Source organism: Alternaria infectoria (assembly GCF_024043175.1).
Source record: "Alternaria infectoria strain BMP 0036 chromosome Unknown scaffold_5, whole genome shotgun sequence".
In the NCBI taxonomy this organism is placed as follows: domain Eukaryota; kingdom Fungi; phylum Ascomycota; class Dothideomycetes; order Pleosporales; family Pleosporaceae; genus Alternaria; species Alternaria infectoria.
In genome coordinates, this window is record NW_026250694.1 from 1,948,905 (window position 1) to 1,968,478 (window position 19,574).

Sequence of the window (19,574 nt, forward strand, 5' to 3'; positions counted from 1 at the left end):
CCATGTACGCGCGTCGAACTTTCATGTTGACCATAATAGTCAAAAGCGTCCCAGGTCGAGGAAGCGTTGGCAGGCGATCAAGTCTACCGATAAGCCAGTAGCTTGGGAGCTGATCGAGCCCTTGGATACACCGCGTCTTGTAATTCCACCATTTCAGGAACGATCTGGACCCGCGGGTAAATGGTGGCGTTGGATGCACGACGAGACTGAGCCCTACGACTACGTGTATCACGCGCGAAAACTTCTCCTCATCCAAGCAACGGAAGCATACTATCTGCACACTCTTAAATCTCCTTGTATATGTCCAGTGACTGGATGTGGTCTACAATTCGAGGAACCGGGCCAATGGACATTGCACTACGTATCAACCAACGACGAACTACATGACAAAGTTACATTATCCCCGCCTCCATGCGCGACGCTTCAGAATGCGTTTGCAGAACACAACGCACGTTTAAATCGCATGCGAGAGATACAGAAAGAGAGATTGATCGAGATGCGCGCCGAGTGGGGTGAAGAGGGAAGTGAACAGCGCAAGCACATCACGCAGCAGTTCCTCCAGCAATTACGCGATGATCCGTTGTGCGCCATTAGGCAGGAACCAGAGAAGAGTCATTTTTGGCGTCGGTATCAGGTCATGATGAACTCGAAAGACCTTTGGCACTGGGGCTGACGACTTACAGCCTACGGCCTTCTGGTTCTACTGAACAAATGCGCGAGCATATAGTAGGAGAGGAATTCATCTTTGATCTTCTCCTTTGTTCCTATCCTAGGGATAGCTTCAGAGCAAACGGTCGTTACTTCATGGACTACCGCCATTGGTTCAATGCTGGGAAAGTGATCGCAGGTCGTGACCTAGCCGGAAGAAGGCAAAACGTATCACTGCAGAGAATGTCACTTTCGTTCTTGTCGAACCTAGGAGCAAGCAAGCTGTTTGGGTCGCGTATCGATGTATCGATACTGAAGAGTTATCTATAGGAGAGATCGCAGCAGTTCCTTGAGGCGTTCAGGTATACCAAGTAGCCTCCGGGATCTCATCCAGCAATTCAAACCTCCCCAACTCGCGATTCTTGTACGCGACAGGATCATGCAACGTATGCGTCCTAACGTCCCTCCAAAACCGATCCAAGCCCACTCTTGCACTCGTCGCCTTCGCGCCTGTGACCTCAAACACTCCAGAAGTAACCCGCAGGCTGGTATCTGTTGTTACGACCTTGACGCTTGCAACCCATTCTGCCAGCTCGCCCCGCTCACGCACAGTCAGCTTCCCGCGGGTATCCAGATCGCCGGCGTATTTATTTAAGGTGGCATCGACTTCTTGGCCGGCGCGGTCTGCCAGGGCGGACGCGGCACGGAGGTGGGCGTGGAAGTTCCCATAGCGTTCGAGGATGTAGAATTCGTCTGTGGCTTTCTCCTTGTTCTAGTCGTGCGTTAGCGATTGTTACTGGTTTAGTGGATGCGACTGTGCTTACGTCGCCACCGAATGGCCATGCTCGAGTTCCCTTAAATGTGTACCTCGCTGCATACTGTTGTGCACCTAGCGCGATACCGAGGTAAAAGTTACTGAAGACAAGCTGGATGGTTGGCAGAAGCAGCGTCGCGAACGGTATCTGCAGCGCACGGGGGTCTGGTTCTTTCTTCTCGATGTGCCAACCCAGGGCATCCTCCCAAGGTACGCGCACATCGGAGATCTTCACACTACCCGACTCTGTCAAGCGCAGACCAATGTTGTTCCAATCATGGCCGAATTGGATACCGGGTTGATTTGTCTTGGCAAAGGCGAAGATGTGATTCCCAGTGCCTTCGTATACGCCCTCGAGAAGCGTGAGATCAGAGACAACACCGCCTGTGTTGAAGAACTTGAAGCCGTTGAAGATGAGGTTGTCGCCGTCCGACTTGATGGACAGGTCGCTATCTCGGGGATTTACCGCGCCGCCGATGAAGTAGTTGTTCGAGATGATGAGCTTCTGGAAGCGATCGGCTTGTTCGGGTGAACCGACGATATTCGCTGTGGTTGACCAGAGGAGGTGGTAGCCGAGTAGCATGCCAATTGATCTACGTCGATCAGCATACATATGCGCACGGCAAAGGAACGATCCTACCCGTCTGCTTCGGCGACTTTCCGAATCGCCTTGTAGCCAACACTCCAAGGCTGACCACCGCCACCATACTGCTTCGGACCAAGGAGCTTCAGTAATCCGGAGTGCTTCAGTAGCGCAACTTCCGCACGTGGAGACTTGTTCTCTTGATCTCGTATGACGGCATCGACGGCGAGAACGTCAGCGACATCTTGAGCACGTTGCAGCCACCCTGCTTCGTCTTGAGGGATAGAAGACCACTTGGTCTCATACTCAGCATAGACAGTCGGGTCTCTGAAGTCGACTGCTTGCGCGTTTCCGGACTCGCCGTTAGTTCCATTGGGGATGGCCATGGTGTGGATGGAGAGAATGATAACATCTCGATCATGATCTTATATCTGAACCCCGCAGAACATCTCTCGGAATGATGAGAATCACGCAGAGTATTGCGTGCTATTTGTTCATTCTCGAGGCACTCGCATTGGTGCACATGAGTACATAAGTAGGTTTATGATGGCGATGAGAACGACCGGAGAGACAGGGATATACCGCCGACATGGTGAGTGTTGAGCTGTCTGCCGAAAGGCAGGTGTAGCTGGGAATAGTCCGATAACGTGGGGGTGTAGATTGCGCAAAGCAGTGTTGGTAAAGCATGTGAATGTGAGTGTCAGAGAGTGAGACGCATCGGCGGACCGCACCTGCATCATTGCATTTGTGCTAACCCAGAACGAGACTAGTCTGTAACCCGTGCGCACGTCCGAACGCGAACCGCGTTCGCCATCTAACCCCTCAATCGCATCATCCCCAACTCCGCACTATCACGGCCCATCACAGTGTCCAGCAGACTGCGCACCTCCGAGGCACCTTCCGTCACCAGCATGCGAGCCTTCTGTCGCTCGTAGCTCATTCCGCCTTTCTCTTCGCGAAGAAACGGGAGGTGTCGCCGAGTGGTAGTTCAACGATGGAGTCTTTGAGCAGCAACGCGAACGTCAGATACCACCCAGTCAATCCAGCCAAGAAACAGAACGCACCACCGCCTTTCTTGAGAGCGATGGACGAGGTCGAGTGTCCATCTGCCGTGGCAAAATAAGACGCCGACACTAGCAAGAATCCCAGCTCGACACAAAAAAAGATGATGATGTAGACCAGGTTTGTCGGTAACGAGGCCACGAGGAATACCAAGGCGAAGACCGTCCACACTGTCACACGATTAGTTGCGCTTTCACCACTTGTCGGTCTTGAGCAACTCACTGATCATGAAGAACCCGAGAGCGTTGTTGTATTGCTTTACATCGCCTCCATATGCTGCCTCAACCCCGAAGGCAGGGGTCAAGATCGCGCCAAAACCGGCGTAGAACAGGCCAAAAGCGCTGAAGACAGTATACGCGAAACCGTTACCGACGGAGAGCTCCCACTGTGCAGTAACTACCAGGCCTAGAGTATCCAGTCAGCCAAAGCATACATACATCGTACGTCCCGATAACTTGCCGAATGCCGCCGCAAAGAAGAAGTTGGCAACGAAGACATTGTTTGTGGTCACTCCTCGCCATTCCATGAGACTGAGCGACAGCGTGGTCAAAGTCGTCGCGAAGACTCCGATTGGAAGCGCCGTCTTGACATGTTAGCAACGGTGTGAAATGTACTGGAAGCATAACTAACTCCAGCACCCAAAGTCTTTGGAGCTGCGACGGGCACAACCGAAGTGTCATGAGTGCCTTGCTTCTCGACATCGGTAGTACCAGTGCTGCTTTTGCTGTTCAAGTCGGTGGTCGAATATTTAGACATGACTGTCTGCGTGCACAGATTGCTTCACGCAAGGTACCGACTCTGATCCACAGCCTTTTGTACTGAATCGTCATGAGTTCCCATATTGAGAAAGACCACATCGACGCGGGACGACTGCGGTGTCGGCATGTTACCATTGCGACCATGCGATGGCAAATTACGTGCTTCGGCCTTACTTTCAGTGCTGAGTAGCGTTCAAATGATCGCGTCGGGGCGACATTATAGTATTGCAGTCCAAGCTCGCTATCCTGATCGATCTTGATGTGGGGTATGCGGTGCTTGAGTATCTCGCTGCAAGTCACGGCACATCACGTCTTCGGAGGGTGGGATTGTCACATCGACCAATAGGCCGAAGCTCGTAAGCAGCCAATCGAGGATGCCGGACTCGTGAACTTGTCGCAAGATCATGCACCACACCTTGTCATATGCGAAGCCGAGATGTTGAGCTGCGATATAGAAGTTAACCAGTTGGCTTAGGCAAGATCGGCGGCCAGCCGGCTGCAATAAAGGCGAACACCACCTAGTCTACTTACCGGGTCTAGTCTACGGCAATCCCGTAAATCCCGCGTTCAGATGGCTACATATCACGCAATCCACGCTTGTTATGCGTATATCTGATCTGCAGTCGAACCCCAGGTCCATGTTGCGGGGCAGTATAGTACGGGTACTCAACTCACATACCTCCGTGTCTTCAAACTTACGTTCTGTTGTATGCCTCCAAACAAGCATGACGCCGCGCAAGAGACAAAAGACAGGTGAGGTTATGTGGAGACTACGGCTATCAAGAACGTGTGGGGCTGATAAGTTGTTCCTCAGCAGCAGAGAATGGCACGACGAATGGCGCCAATGGACACCTGAACAAGACAGCGGAAGATTACACGCCCGCAAAGCAACTGGACCTGAACCAAGATCCCGATCGCCTATTGTTCGCGTAAGCAGTTTCCCAAGGACAGCCGTTTACCGCACCTCCTAACCTTGCGACAAAATAGTTACTGGGTCCCGAACGTCTCAGGCGGCCTCGTTGTCTCAAAGATAGCCCAACGAACCAGCTGGGACCTTGCATCCAACGTACGATACGCCCGTACGGCCGAATCATATGGCTTCGAGTATGCGCTCACCCAGATTCGATTCACCGCGTCGTATGGAGCCGACAACCAGCACGAAAGTGTATCATTGTCTCAGGCGCTGTTGCACAACACCGAGCGCATCAAGCTCATCGCTGCGATACTTCCCGGGCCATGGAACCCCACCGTCGCAGCAAAACAAATCGCAAGCATTGACAATTACACCAACGGGCGCATTGCGGTAAACATTGTTTCAGGCTGGAACAAGAGTGAATTCCAGAGCATCGGTCAATGGTGGCTCGAGCATGCCGAGCGGTATCGACGCTCCAACGAGTTCATCCGCGCACTCAAGGGCATCTGGACCGCTGGTGACGAGGGCTTCACTTTCGGTGGCGACTTCTACCAGTTCCGGAACTACAACTTGTCACCCAAACCACTCCAGAAGCCGCACCCGGAGATCTTCCAAGGCGGCAACAGCGACGACGCCCGGAACAATGGCGCTGAAGTCAGCGATTGGTACTTCATGAACGGCAACGACCTGGACGGCTTCCGCGAGCAGATTGAGGATGTGAAAGAGCGTGCGCGAAAAGCTGGGCGTGAAGGCCAAGTGAAGTTTGCGGTGAACGGCTTTGTCATCATCCGTGAGACGGAAGAAGAAGCTATCCGCGTGCTGAAAGAGATCCAAGGGAAAGCCGACACGGAGGCCGTTGAGGCGTTTCGAGAAGCAGTACAGCAGGCTGGTGCCAGCACGAGTAACAAGAAGGGCATGTGGGCGGACAGCAAGCTAGAGGATTTGGTGCAGTACAACGACGGCTTCAAGACAAAGTTGATTGGCACTAAAGAGCAGATCGCCGATCGGATATTGCTGTTGAAGAGTCTGGGCGTGGATTTGGTGCTGACTGCTCACTTGCACTACGAGGAGGACATCGAGCGCTTTGGCAAGGAAGTATTGCCGTTAGTAAGGAAGCTAGAAGCTACAGGCAGAGGCAAGGATGTCGACGACGAGATCAAGCGTACGGGCGATATTTATCGGAAGTCGTAATTGTCATGCAGCGATGTAAGCTATCTGCAATCTCTCCTTACCGGCCTGGCGCCCACAATGTGTGAAGCTATGCGAGGTTGGGAAACGTCTGAGCCGCCGCAATACCCAAAGCCTTAGCACTCCCCTGCTTCACAACCCCGTACGTATCCTCATTCGTCCAGAACTCAAAGTCCGCAGCACCTTTGCCCGGCTTGTTGATCTGCCAAATCATCCACGGCACCTTGAGACCATTGAAGATGTCGATATGCTGACCCACCACACTCGCCTTGTTGGAACCAGACGCACCGAACTCCTCGAAGAGCACGAGTTTCTTGGCGGCTTGGGCGTGCTGCAGTGCGATGGGCGCTTTGTTGCGCCATTCGGATACCCCGCTGTAGGAGTGGATGTCGACGAGATCGAGAGTCGCGCAGCCCCAGTTCTCGGGGATGTCGGAGTTGGGGAATTCGTTCCCGCCGCCTGGAGGTGCGGGGTTAGTATTGTTGTGTCTGGGTATGGAGTAGTACAGGGTGGGATGTAGAGGACTTACCTGTCGAGATGAGGATAGCGCTGCTGCCCATTATGCTTCGCATCTTCTTGCTTCGATTGCACCACCATTCTGGCGCAGGCGCAATGTTGTTGCGCAGATGTCCCTGTCCCTCGTTCTGGATGTTGAACGAGAAGATGTAGTCTGACAGGTCCTTCCATTGCGGTGCGCCTGAAATCAACGAGTTCCTGTGTTGAAGAATGTGTGTGAGGCGGTTGTCGAAGTCGAAGATGGGCGATGCGTCCTGGTAGAAGAATGTCACGTCGTTCTGAGCGGCGGGCGTCCTCGCGCAGTCGATTGCAGGAAGTTTGTACTTCGACACGTATGTATCTATGACACGCACGCGTTAGTATCACCGGCAACTCCAGTTCGATCTTGAAGGGAACACACCATTACCCCAGCAACCCAGCTGATAACGATCATGCATAGCAATGATGAGTTTGATGCCTCGATCATGCGCCTCGACCATCAACTGATCAATAGCCTTCAGCTGAGTGTCGTCGTAGGTGCCGACCTGCCGTGGCTCGATATCGGGCATGTTGACTGAGCCAGTGTCTTTGTTGTTCTGAGGCGTGGGCGAGATGAAGATACGCAGCGTCTTGAGCTTGGCATCTTTGACCGCGTCGAGTACAGCGATACGATCAGCCCTGTGGATAGTAAGTATATGGACGAGGGGTCTTGAGGTGTGCGTACTTCTGATAGGCATGGAGGAAGTACGAGTTGACTCCAGCCCAGCTCGTAGAGATAGCCCTCTCATCGAGTGGTTGCGCTGCTGAGAAAGGCGCGCTTAACGCGAGGGGGAGAAAGAACTTGAGAAGCTGCATGTTGGTCGTGTTCGATGCGAAGATGCTTTGATGGCCGTCCTTCTTTCGAGGAATCTGCTCTTTCTTATGCTCCCTTGCTTTACGTCTTTAATCTAGCGTTATTCACATTCCATGTGTGACCTTCTGCCTTTGGACTCGCTCTACAACCTTCTCTTTGCTACATGCTGTCTTCCATCTTGCATTGTTCGCGCACTCCGACTCTATCTTCTCCACTCCATGTCGAAACCCAATCTTGTAGTGAGAGGAAGTCTGGGACTAACGCCCAAAATGGTTGTGCGAGTGCGGAGCAGGCAGAACCGTTCCCGGTAGGGTTAGTACATCTGCACTCCGTACCAGCACGCTAGCCTTGTGAAGGGCGGAACCCGATCGCCCGTGTCACATCTAGATTAGCGGATATACAAGGCTCGCTCGTGTTGTAAAACACTCCCTAGCAATCCTCGGAGTGACGTTCTTTAGTATAGAGCGGACCGGACTGCGGGTAGGCCCAGAACTCCAATGTATGATCGACATTTGAGGGGAAATGAATGGCGTACTGACGTTCACGGCTGTCGGCTATCGGAAGTACATGTAGTGCCGAGGTATCGGAGTCTCCGAGCCTTGTTGTCCCTGGAGCCGCGGGGGCATTGAAGAACATTGCTCTCTAGACATATGATCTCTCACCGAAACACGACTCTCGCATAGCTTCCAATCCGAGGTAGTCGTGCTGCAGCGCGGTCGCAATATGGTTGAAATTCTGCGTGTGCTACCAGCAACCGTACTAAGGGTCCAGTTAATGTCTTCCAACCCTACGTAGACTGGTGCAACGTCAATGGAGTCTTTGTCTAGCTTCATTAGCTGTAGCCCCTCCGAGCTTGTAGGGGCACCGATGATGCCAGACCATGCTGAGCAGCCATGCATCAGCGACGGATCGCGATCATGTCGTGGTCCCACTGGCTTCACAGCCTCCCATGTCTCCTGGAACAGATCCGCATGGGCGTGAAGATGTGTTGGCTACATCTATAAGCGGTGTAAATATTGCGACGTTGTTCTTAGGTCACCGGTATGCAGCCCAGATTACATGATGCCTGCAAGGTCCCAGGCAGATGTCGGAAGTTGCTCATCGCCTCTGTGAACATGTCCACGAAATTAAAAGATATCGCTAGAGTATCCCGATTACAACGAGGCTGCCCAAGAGCTCGACATCGCCAGTTGTTGCGTCAAGCACATGCGGGATGAACACGTTCGAAACCGCGGCGAGCACGAGGAAGCCGAGGGTTTAGGGTGAGCGCATCGACGGAGAAGATGATGGGGATGTGACTGCAGTCTTGATTAAACGGATTCATCGACCGAACAGGGACTCGTGAGAGCCAGCGCCCTTCCGAGAGACCAGTGCTGACGCAGCGCGTTGGGGGTGGAGGTTGAGGGCGGAAGCGCGCAGGTGGGCGGGCCGAGGCGCGTTTGGGGCTCCTTCCTGGGCAGGCTGCAAGCCACCAAGCCCATCTTCGGGCGGCTGCATCGCCACATCTCTCCACCCCACGTCTCCCAACCGCACCGTACCCATTGCTGCTTCAAGTTGCACCGCTGTCGCATGCACGCAGCCAGTTCATTGCGAGTGTGACAGAATCTCCACGCGTTGCGAAGAGCTGTCCCAACACGTGGTCATACCCGGGTACGGCCAACGGCGACGGAAAGGCGGTGCGCGTACTCCTGCGACGACCGATTTATGACGCGATCTGTAAGCATTCTCCGCTCCAGATGGATACACTTGGCGGAACCGCGTCAAAGTCCCGGCGCGCTTTCAGCATCAGGTCCACTCGCAGGTCGCCTAGCTAACAAGGCGGTCGGACGTTGTCGTGAAGACATGCTCAACCAGCGCCATCCCAGGAGAACCTCCAGCTGCGATGTCTCTGAATGCCCTAGTCCTTTTTCTGGTGAGCATTGCCAATACGGTCGATCTGCCTTCGTCGCAGGTCGCTGCATTGCATGGGACCGACACGGCATGCGCTCTACCTGTTGAACTGTCACGACCGAGGCAGAATCACGGTCTATGTTTATCATTTGCGACGTTTGGTTGATCCACATTAACATTATGGTATAGCTACGGGCCTAGCTACTGCAAGATCCCTCATCATCATATCCACCGCTCGTTTAAACGGTTCCCTCCTTGTCCAAGTCGGCAGTGGCAGTGCCGACCTGGCTGAGGGCAATAGGAATAGGTCCGTTCATCCTGACCATGAAGTCGCCCACCATGGAAGGTCTAAAGTTATGTCAGCACGCGTTCTCCCCACCCGATAATCGCTCGAATAACTCACCCGTTAAGAACGTGGGCCAATCTCAAATAGATGCCGCCCTCCACCTGCAAGACGCGGAATGTGTATGAAGAGTCGTCGCAGCTGTAGATTTTTTCGACCTCGAAGGTAGGGTTGGCAGCGCAGTGGACGTTGTCAACGTGTTGAGAGTGAACGTAGAACGAGAAATACGTCGCGTCGCGACCACCATACGAGGCGTTGTTAACGGTAACGGTCTCGAATTGGTCCTCCTGGACGGCGGCGGGTGCGGCGGCGGCAATGCCGGCAAAGATGGCAGCGATGGTGGCGAACTTCATGATTGATTCGTGGATTGGTAGCGAAAGTGGGTGAAGTGAGTGAAGCTTGTTGTGAAGAGATGGATGGATGCTGTGTAGTGAGTACTTGACGGAAGCCCTTCAACGTTTATATACGCAGGTCAGTCTACGTCCGCCGTTGACTAGTGCAGTGACAAGCTTTCGTCTATTTCGGGCAGGCGTCAATGCGGCTGATGCTTGTGCTTTCGACATATCTATACGGGGTTACATTGGAGATTGGCGACAAGGAAGTGCACCGCTGAACGGACGTCAGACTGAAGACAATTTATTAGTAGCGGCGCTATACCTCGCTTTCGTGTAGTCCTTCCTTGCAGACTTGTGGGGAAGAAGCCTTCAAGCTAATCGGCGCGAGTAGGTTTGTTTACCGCCTCGTTTCTCGAAGCCTTGCAGTGCAGTCATGCCACACCGCAAACGTCCATCACCCACCGCGATTCCGATGATCATCTCGTAAATATATCGGGCGAGCCACATTATCTCGTATCATGCAGCAGCAGTGCGAAGGGAGCCAGCGTCGACTCTTCGCTGCACCTGCGCAGAGTCTTGCTATCAACCCCAGAGTCTAGTGTCGAAGCGTACTCGACAGATGTTTAATGAGAGATTTCCTGTAGAGATAATCATCTTACGGCCTAACAAGTCGTCGCCCTCGTCTTCTAGAAGGTTTCGTACGTGTTCTGCGAGGCTCACGTGAGTACCCGCCGGCTTTTCATCCGTAGTACGGGTTCTTTACCCGTAGTACACAGCTCCCGGTCGTTGAACAGCATGCAATGTCCGCGCTGACCCGATAATGCTAAACTTAGCATGTCAATACGGGGAATTCATGCGCATCTCCTAGGAGCACCCGAAATATCGGCGCGACTGCCCGTTCTGTGGTGGATTCGTGCGACGAAGCCGAACGCGAAGATGTTTGTGACCACCACGCAGCAGGTTTACGTCAGTGGCCTGGCAACGTTATCAACTTCCAGGGAGGAGATAGCTGCTGCGCTATGGAGTATTGCCTTCCGATAATTCATCCTTTTTGTCGTCGTCACTTCAGCAATACGGTCTGGATGTGAGTTCACTCGGCCGACGTTGTAACCGCAACCCTGGTCACCAAAGCGCCGAATGCCATCACACCGGTCAATCTGCTTGTTCGCTCAGAAGCCATGGAAATGAAAGCGTTTGCCTTTAAACGCGTGCTCCGAGTGCTTCTTCCCGTGGTCCATTGAACCGCATGATATTGTCCCACATCCTCGAAGCCGTCATTCTCTTGAAGCAAACGAATGACGACTATTCAAATGTCGTAGGGACTCGTTACAGAAGCCTCTATGGGAATCTACTAACGCGCAGGGTATTGCTGTTTCACGTCACAAAACCGCAATTCTTCTCTTCCTCCGATCGCGGGACACAACGCGAGGGAATCCGACCAGGTACACTTTCGGCTTTGGACAGTGCGAAACACAACTCTTTGAACTTCTCACGGTAGCACCGCGCAGTCTTTTGGCGAGGCTTTCCCGGTGAGCTGCGAATTCCCCCTAACAGTTGCAGCATAGCCCATTCCTGTGATCTCTTGAGTCCTCGGAGCCAAGTCCCACACGAGCTCGCTCCTTGACCACGTTGGCGACTTGCTGGACGTCAGGCGTGAGCACCTCCGCGGGCGCATTCCAGAAAGAGCCTTGCCCAAAATCGCTGATTTGACCGATGTACACTATGAACTCTATTCTGTTATGAAGCTCGTTGTAGAGTTGCCAACAGTGATGCGATACAGAAGGTGACATCGCTGGAACATGACCTGTTGCGTGAGGATCGGAGCTGTGTGACGTTTGGTGCAGGACAGCTGGTGTCGCTTGGCTGCCTCGGCGGTGCCGCCAAGCCTCCTCGGGTTGTGGGGGCACGCCTGTCGCGACATCACCAACTCGATCCTCGCAGCGTCACATCCGCCTCCAGTATTACGTGCAATCCTCCTTCTCGCATCGCGCCTTGATGCTGCTCCTACCGTGCGTCTCGCGTAGCCAAGCCAGCTCAACATGATGCTCTATCAGCGCGCGCAACCGTCCACCGCTGCGCATCCTCCAATCAACTCCTCATCGCGACGTGAACGAGGGCGCCAGTATCTCTCACGATCCTCCAATTCCCTTACCTTAGAAAGAGCAGCGCAACAGTAGTATGCCCATCGCTATCGCTGTTCGGTATAACGTAAGCGTCCCCACCCGAGCGCTGCCCCAGGGCCCGACTGACGTATCGCAGTAGCAGATGTTTACTCATCAACGCATTCCCCATCCTGACGCCGGTCCCCGCATCTCTAATCCCATCCTATGACACGACCGCACACGATGTCGGCAGACGCGCACTATACCATTACGAAGACTCGCTTGAAACCCATCCCAGCACGGCGCCACTCCGCCTCTCGAGCGGTAATGTATGCCTGGGACGGCCCGCTGGTGCTAGCATCCCATCGAGAGATGCACATAATCTAGGACAAATGTGTTTAGCATGTGCGCCGTATCAAGTACCACAAAGGTGAACAATGGCTGCGCAAGCTGTTGCGGGACATGGATACGCCGACACGCGCATTCGCGCTCGCTTGGCTGACACGCGCATTCGCATTGTAGAGCGCGTCGTTACTTCCTCAACCCAATGTTTCTTTATCACCATTGGGCTTCTCGCCCTGCACGCGTTCGGCGTCGATATCGGTGGAGGGCTGCGACCTTTGCCCGCTTCGTCGCAGACATCATGCCGCAGTGACATATACTTCTCCTACCACCCTCAAGCGTCGTCCGTTCGAAGAAAGCACTAGATCGCTACTCCCAAATCTGATAGTCGTACCTTGCACACAGATTCCATGCACGAGCGCGCGCGACACAAAGCATTTGCCAAGCGCAGCAGTCCTTGGTCAAATCTACATGGAATGAGTTGTCCACCGCGAATCGTGGCCGCCTGGATATGTACAGGAGTCGCTTGAGCTTGAAACCGGCTCGAGTTTGTCGTTCGTACGGTCGCGGAGGGCGCTGCGCCCTTTGCTTATGAATCTGATCCACAAGCGAGGTGCCGCCTTACTCTTTCCGCACATCCTGCCCTGGTGAGACCACGTCGCGCGGTGTCGATAAATTTGTTGTAACTTCGCATCTACTTAAGCAAGCTTAGGTCGCTGTCGCCTTCGAAAGGAAAACCCGTCACTACCTGTCTTGAGGCTCTTCACGTACGACTTCAGGACCCTGGACGACAAGCACGCAACACGATCTACACACGATGACCACCGCAGATCACCCTGGTGTAAGGATGGTGCAAACCGATGTCACCCATTCCCTTGCGCTATACACCCACGGCCCGGAACCGACCGATCCTCATGATGCGGCGGTACTGTTTGTCTCTGGTGTCGCAAGCAGCAGGCTTAACTGGTCAGCCGTCGTGCGACAGCTCTCCGCATCCATACGCTGCTTCACCTACGATCGCGCTGGTTACGGGTTATCCGACAGCGCTCCGTACCCACCCACAGCCGAGAATATTGCGTCAGATATCCAATACCTTGTCGAGAACGTTCCCTTCGAGAATCCTCTTATCCTCGTCGGTCATTCTTGGGCCGGCGTACTGATCAACGAATTCATTGCGCTGACAGGGAATGGACATCACATTGCCGGACTGGTACTTGTCGACGCGAACCACGAGACAATGCCACAAGTCTTGAACGTCAACGACCCGGATCTCCAAGCCATGTCCGAGGGCATCAACCCATACATTGCCAAAGGCATTGCCGCAGAACACAAACTGACGCAGCAGGAATGGGACGCACTTATGGCTGAGGAAGCGACCGAGAAGTACGCGGCGATTGCGCGCATGGAAGAAGCTGAGTACGCAGCAAGCTTTGCGACGCTGCGCGAGAAGAGATTGAGTGACCAGCAGCCGCTTCTCGGGCAGAAACCTGTGTACGTGATTGGAGGCATGCGCAGTCGGGACTGGAATGGGATGTACAAAGCTGGAGTCGCGAAAGGAAATGGAAGCGAAGAGCAGAGGCGTCGGGTACGCGAGTTGATTAGCACGGCGGACGAGAAGAGCGAAACCATCATGAGGCGACATCTTCAGCTCTCTTCGAAGAATAAACTTGTGTTCGCGCGCGAGAGCGGCCACTTCGTCCAGATGACGCAGCCCGAGGTCGTAGCCGAAGGCGTGAAGTGGGTTGTTAACGCGCGACAAAGCTCGTGAACAGAAGACCGCGAAAAGAACTTTTCTGCTTTACGTTCTTATCTTCGCTTCTCTTCTTCGCTTTCTTCTCTATCTTATACCTATCTAAGAGAACGTCTTAGAGCTACTAGGCCTAAGTAATTTTTAGTAGAGCTAATAAGCTCTAATAAAAGGTAAAGAGTAAGTCTAAAGTAGTACCTCTAAAGCTTTTAAACTTTACTATCTAAAAGTCTTACTTTAGAGTTTATTAGTAAACTAATAATTCTATAGCCTATAAACTAGTTCTAAAAGAGTAAAGTCTATTACTAGCCTACTAAAGAATATATAACTAAAGATTTTATCTACTCTTAGAGATATAGTATTAAGTAAGCTAAGACTTAGAGTTTTAGCGCTACTACTTCTAAAATAGTTAAAGCTTCTAAATTTAGGCTAGCTATAAAGCTATTCTAATACTAAAGTACTTTATAAAAGAATTTTAATACTAATCTCTAAGAGAATTATAATATAATTATATATACTTATTAGCTTATAACTAATAGAGTAATTATTATAGAATATACTTCTAGATACTTCTTAAGAGTATAGTATATAATTATACTAGTATAAATTAAAATAAGCTCTTAGAAGCTTTACTACTTAAGAAAGCTTTCTAAGTAAGCTTATAATATAATAATTTATCTTCTATTTATTTCTATACTTTTAGACGTAATAGTTATAAGCTTAGTACTTTAAGAAAATAATATAGTTCTATATTTATATACTTAAGATATAAAACGTTTAATAGAGTATAGTAATACTAATTCTATTACTAATCTTTATACTTCTATAAAAGTACTACTCTATTACTTATAATAAGTAACTCTATAATAATTTCTATAGAAGCTTTTATACTTACTAACTTAGTATATTAGCTTAAGTAGTTTACTTAGTTTAAATTCTATACTCTAAGTAGAGAAATTTAAGCTAATATTAACTTTAACACTAAAATAGCTACTTCTATTTAGATAAGCGTTCTAACTACTCTAGAGCTAGTAGTAATTATATAGAATACTTTAGTTAATAAGCTCTATACTAATAAGTATAACCTATCTATTATAAAGTATAAAGTATAAGTAATAGAATAGTAGTTAAAGAGTACTTATATTAAGTATCTTTAGAACTAGATTAATTAGACTATTAGTCTAAAGCTTCTAGCTTCTACTATACTTTTTATCTCTATAGAGAAAGAGGCTATATTATAAGTACTTATTAAATATCTTAAGTCTACGCTTTCTCTAGAGAAGAACTATACTAAGAATTTTATATACTTATAGTATAGAGTATACTTCTAAAAAGTATAATAAGAATATATTAATACTAAACACTAGTAATAGAAATACTTTTATATTCTAGTCTAAGCTAAAGCGTATAAACTTACTAAAGTTAATAATATACTTACTATCTAAAACTATTTAGAAGTAATTAGTATTAGACTTATCTTAGAATAGAAGTGCTTTATATAGTAGAACTTTATTAAAGCTTTTACTATTAGTAGAACTTAGGTTACTCTTAAATAAGTATTAAAGATTTTTACTATACTAATCTAAGAGTATACTACTTACTTTACTAGTAGAGGTAGTATATTTACTATTATAGAAGTACTATAATAAGCTTCTAATAATAATAACTTATCTTAAAAGTCTAAAAAGAATTACTTATATAGATAGTACTATAAGTAGTCTACTACTATATATAAGTGTTTAGAAATAGCGCTTATAAGTAAACCTCTAAAGCTTTCTAATAAAGCTAAAACTAAGATTACTACTAAGCTTAGAAACTTAAAGTATAATAGCCTATAGAGAGCTTTTAATAAGAAAAGATAAACTTCTTTATAGTAAGTATAAATTAAAAGTCTAAGCTCTATCTATCTAAAGTTAATTTAGATAATACTTATTAACTTTACTTTTATTATAAGTTAGCTAAGTATTAGTAGTATATACTTTACTATAGACTTTAACATCTATCTACTTTCTATAAGTACTATCTTAGATAATAAAGTAGTAGTATATCTTATTAATAATATATCTCTACTTAAGCTAAAGACCTTTATAAAAGTATATAAATTCTATACTATAGAAGTAGAAAGCTTCTTCTTCTAGGTACTTAGATATAGTATATAAAGAATTAGAAATACTTTAACTAGAATAAGAGAACTATATATAAAAAACTTTATTCTAATAAGTATAGTACTTATAGAGAGTTTCTATATTAATATTATCTTAGAAGTAGCTCTTAATAAAGCTAGACTATAGTATCTAAAGTTAGACTTAATACTTTATATAGAAATACTTACTAATAACTTTATACTAGTAAAGCTTAAAAAAGAGTATAAGCTTATATTTATTAAATATAATCTTTTAAAGTTTTACCTAACTATAATAAGTATAACTAATAACTAACACTTATAATAATTCTAGAAAAGTTTTTTTTAGTCTAATTTAGAGAAGCTTTAGTATATAAAAGTAGACTATCTAGATCTAGAAGCGCTCTAAGCTCTTATTAAGAATATATATAATATATATATTAAAAGAATAAGCTAAAGTAAGTATAAGTATTATGCTATTACTTATATAAAGTAGTATATCTCTAGATAACTACGTAAGAAAGCTCTAAGACCTTATTAGAAAATCTTATAGAATCTTTTTAACTTTCTTACTAGTTATAATAAAAAGCTTTAGATTATAGTACTTAAAGATAATTATAGTAGTAAGATCTATTAATATACTCTCTAAGCTAAAACGCTTATAGAGATTATAAAAGTCTTTTATAACTTTATAAGCTTTTTTATAACTTAGTATAAGCTTAATATCTATATTATTATCTAAGATAATAATATTATAATACTATTTTAGAAATGTAAGTTACGCTTTAAGATATAGGCTAAAGAGTAGAGTATTATTATAAAGTATACTTCTATCTATATTTATAAACTAAATAAAGAAGTAGAGAAAGTAAGTTAGAAGATAATTACTAAGTCTATTAAGATAAGAGTTAGTATAAATTTTTCTAAAAAGCTCTAGCTAGATATTATAGAAGTAGTAACCTAGCTATATAATATAAGTCTATTATATACTTATAATCTCTTAGTATCTAATACTATACTTAATATATAGTGTATAAAGTATAGTAAGAAGGTCTATACTATTATAGCTAATCTTTATCTAGATTAGAGTACTATCTACGTTTATAGCTATAGAGCTTATCTACTTAATAGAAAGTAAGTAGCTAGATAAAATAAGTATAACTTTAAAGTTATACTAAGAGACTATATTAGATATCTAAAAGAATATAAAGTATTTAATATTTATAGAATATAGATTCTAAAGCTTAATTAAATAATTATAATAAGAAATATAAGCTTTAATAAAAAGCTTTTCTATAAGAGTAGCGCTAAAGGTAGCTAGAAGTACTTAGTAAAAGAGCTTACGTATATTATTAATCTTCTATATAAGAATAAGCTATATAATATAGAAGAAGCGTATAAAGATATTTTTAACTAGCTCTACGCTATAGTAGATAAAATATAAAACTAGTATACTTTTAAAAACCTTATCTAGAAGCTAGAGAGTAGTATATTATAGCTTACTATTAAATAGGCTAGCTAGCCTAATTAATAAGTAGTATATAATATATCTTCTATATAGATAGAAAGCTTAGCTAGCTAACTACTAGAAATCTATATAGACTCTTAAGAGTATACTAGTCTATTTACTCTAGAGTAAATACTAGAGCCTAGAGCGTACTAGACTATAAGGTCTAGTTAGAAGTATAATAGTAGCGCCTAGAAAGTACACTAAACTAAAGAAAAGCGCTTACTAGTACTAAGTAATAAATAGCTTTCTAATATAAAAAGCTTTTATTAGAATAAAGTATATAGTACTTATTAGAATAGAGTATCTCTAAGTATACTATATTTCTATATACGCTCTACGTTTAGAACTTCTCTAGAATAAAGTAAAATAGAACTACTATCTACTTCTAGACTAATACGCTAAAAGTATAATTATAAAAAACTAATATAGTTAAGCTCTAGAATTAGAGAGCTATATAAATAACTAGAAGTAAAAGAACTAAAAGTTTATATACTATATAATCTATAGAATAGTATATAAAATAATAATCTTTTAAATAGTTTTCTCTAATACTTATATAAAGTAGAAGAAGACTATAAAAAGCTTATAACTATTTACTTAATTATAGTAGCTATAATCTTAGGTAATATACTTTTATAGAAGTATAAGCTATCTAAATATATATACTATAATTAACTACTACTACTTCTAAAGAAGTATAAAAATCTTAGTAACTATTTATATAAAAAGCTTTTCTATAAAACTTATAATAAAAAGATTAATATACTTTATTAAGTAGATATCTAGAAGAAAATTAAGCGCTTCTTAGTATAAGAGCGTCTACTTCTACTAAAGTAGGTATTTATATATAAAGTTAATTAGAATAGCTACTTTATTAAGTATAAAGCTTATATAGTAGTAAGAGAAGATCTATAAGTAATTAACTCTATATACTCTACGTATATAGTAATACTTATCTTATACTCTTTTAGAATAGTAATAGTAATAGTAGCTAAGTTTAATCTAGAGATTCTCTAGTTTAATATTATAAAAGTATTTCTTTATACGCACTATAAGTACTAGCTAGTTATAGTATATAATATACTAGATAGCTTTAAGAAGTCTAGTAAGTATATAAAGCTTAAGTATACTCTTTATAAACTAAAGAACTCTCTACTACTTTAGTATAAAAAGCTTTTATATATAGTAAAGAAAGTAGATTTTATTACTTCTAAAGAAAAGCTTTATCTCTTTTTTAATAAATAAAGAAAGATTCTTCTACTCTTTTATATTAATAATATACTACTTATATATTACTACACTACTTATTAAAAAGCTTTATAAGTTACTAATATAATAAAAGTAGTATATAATCTAGAAGAGAAAGGCCTAGTTAAATAGTTTCTAGAAGTAAGAGTATTATGTAATTATACTACTTAGACTATAATACTTATATATAATAAGTATTTAGATAAGCTTACTAAGAAGTTTAACTTAGAAAGTACTTTATTAAGTTTTACTATACTACTTCTAAGCTAAGAGCTTATAAAGTTAATAGATAAAGTAGATAAGAAAGTAGTTAAAGACTACTAAGAGTATATTAGATTACTACTTTATATAGCTATTATACTATAGCTTAATATAGTATATACTATTTTAAAGCTCTTATACTTTTTTATAAATCTAAGTAAAGAGTATATAAAAGTAGTTAACTAAGTAATTATATACTTATATAAAACTTACTATTAAGCTATTTACTATAAAGTATATTCTAGAGTAGAGCTTATAATTTATAGTAACGCTTCTTTTATAAATAATCTAGAGACTAGATACTCTTTATTAAGCTACTTTATTATACTCTTTAGAGATACTATTATTTAGAAAGTAGTA

The 19,574-nt window shown here is 45.0% G+C and overlaps 5 protein-coding genes across 5 annotated transcripts; 2 read left to right on the forward strand and 3 right to left on the reverse strand.

Annotated features, from left to right (window-relative positions):
• Positions 1-1,006: 1,006 nt before the first annotated feature.
• On the reverse strand, positions 1,007-2,431 carry J4E92_004282 (uncharacterized protein; the record flags this gene model as incomplete). Its single annotated transcript, XM_051495672.1, has 3 exons — positions 1,007-1,420; positions 1,473-2,055; positions 2,103-2,431. The coding sequence occupies 3 exons, from the start codon at positions 2,429-2,431 to the stop codon at positions 1,007-1,009; spliced, it is 1,326 nt and encodes a 441-aa protein (XP_051354691.1).
• An 869-nt stretch (positions 2,432-3,300) lies between these two features.
• Positions 3,301-3,546, reverse strand: J4E92_004283 (uncharacterized protein; the record flags this gene model as incomplete). Its single annotated transcript, XM_051495673.1, has 2 exons — positions 3,301-3,492; positions 3,541-3,546. 2 exons carry the CDS (start codon positions 3,544-3,546, stop codon positions 3,301-3,303), a joined length of 198 nt encoding a protein of 65 aa, XP_051354692.1.
• Positions 3,547-4,467: 921 nt separating this feature from the next.
• On the forward strand, positions 4,468-5,969 carry J4E92_004284 (uncharacterized protein; the record flags this gene model as incomplete). Its single annotated transcript, XM_051495674.1, has 2 exons — positions 4,468-4,471; positions 4,876-5,969. The coding sequence occupies 2 exons, from the start codon at positions 4,468-4,470 to the stop codon at positions 5,967-5,969; spliced, it is 1,098 nt and encodes a 365-aa protein (XP_051354693.1).
• Positions 5,970-6,036: 67 nt separating this feature from the next.
• Positions 6,037-7,316, reverse strand: J4E92_004285 (uncharacterized protein; the record flags this gene model as incomplete). The annotated part of the gene is made up of 4 exons (XM_051495675.1): positions 6,037-6,425; positions 6,496-6,822; positions 6,883-7,139; positions 7,186-7,316. 4 exons carry the CDS (start codon positions 7,314-7,316, stop codon positions 6,037-6,039), a joined length of 1,104 nt encoding a protein of 367 aa, XP_051354694.1.
• Positions 7,317-13,243: 5,927 nt separating this feature from the next.
• J4E92_004286 (uncharacterized protein) lies at positions 13,244-14,094 on the forward strand (the record flags this gene model as incomplete). Its single annotated transcript, XM_051495676.1, has 2 exons — positions 13,244-13,251; positions 13,284-14,094. The coding sequence occupies 2 exons, from the start codon at positions 13,244-13,246 to the stop codon at positions 14,092-14,094; spliced, it is 819 nt and encodes a 272-aa protein (XP_051354695.1).
• Between the last annotated feature and the right edge of the window lie 5,480 nt (positions 14,095-19,574).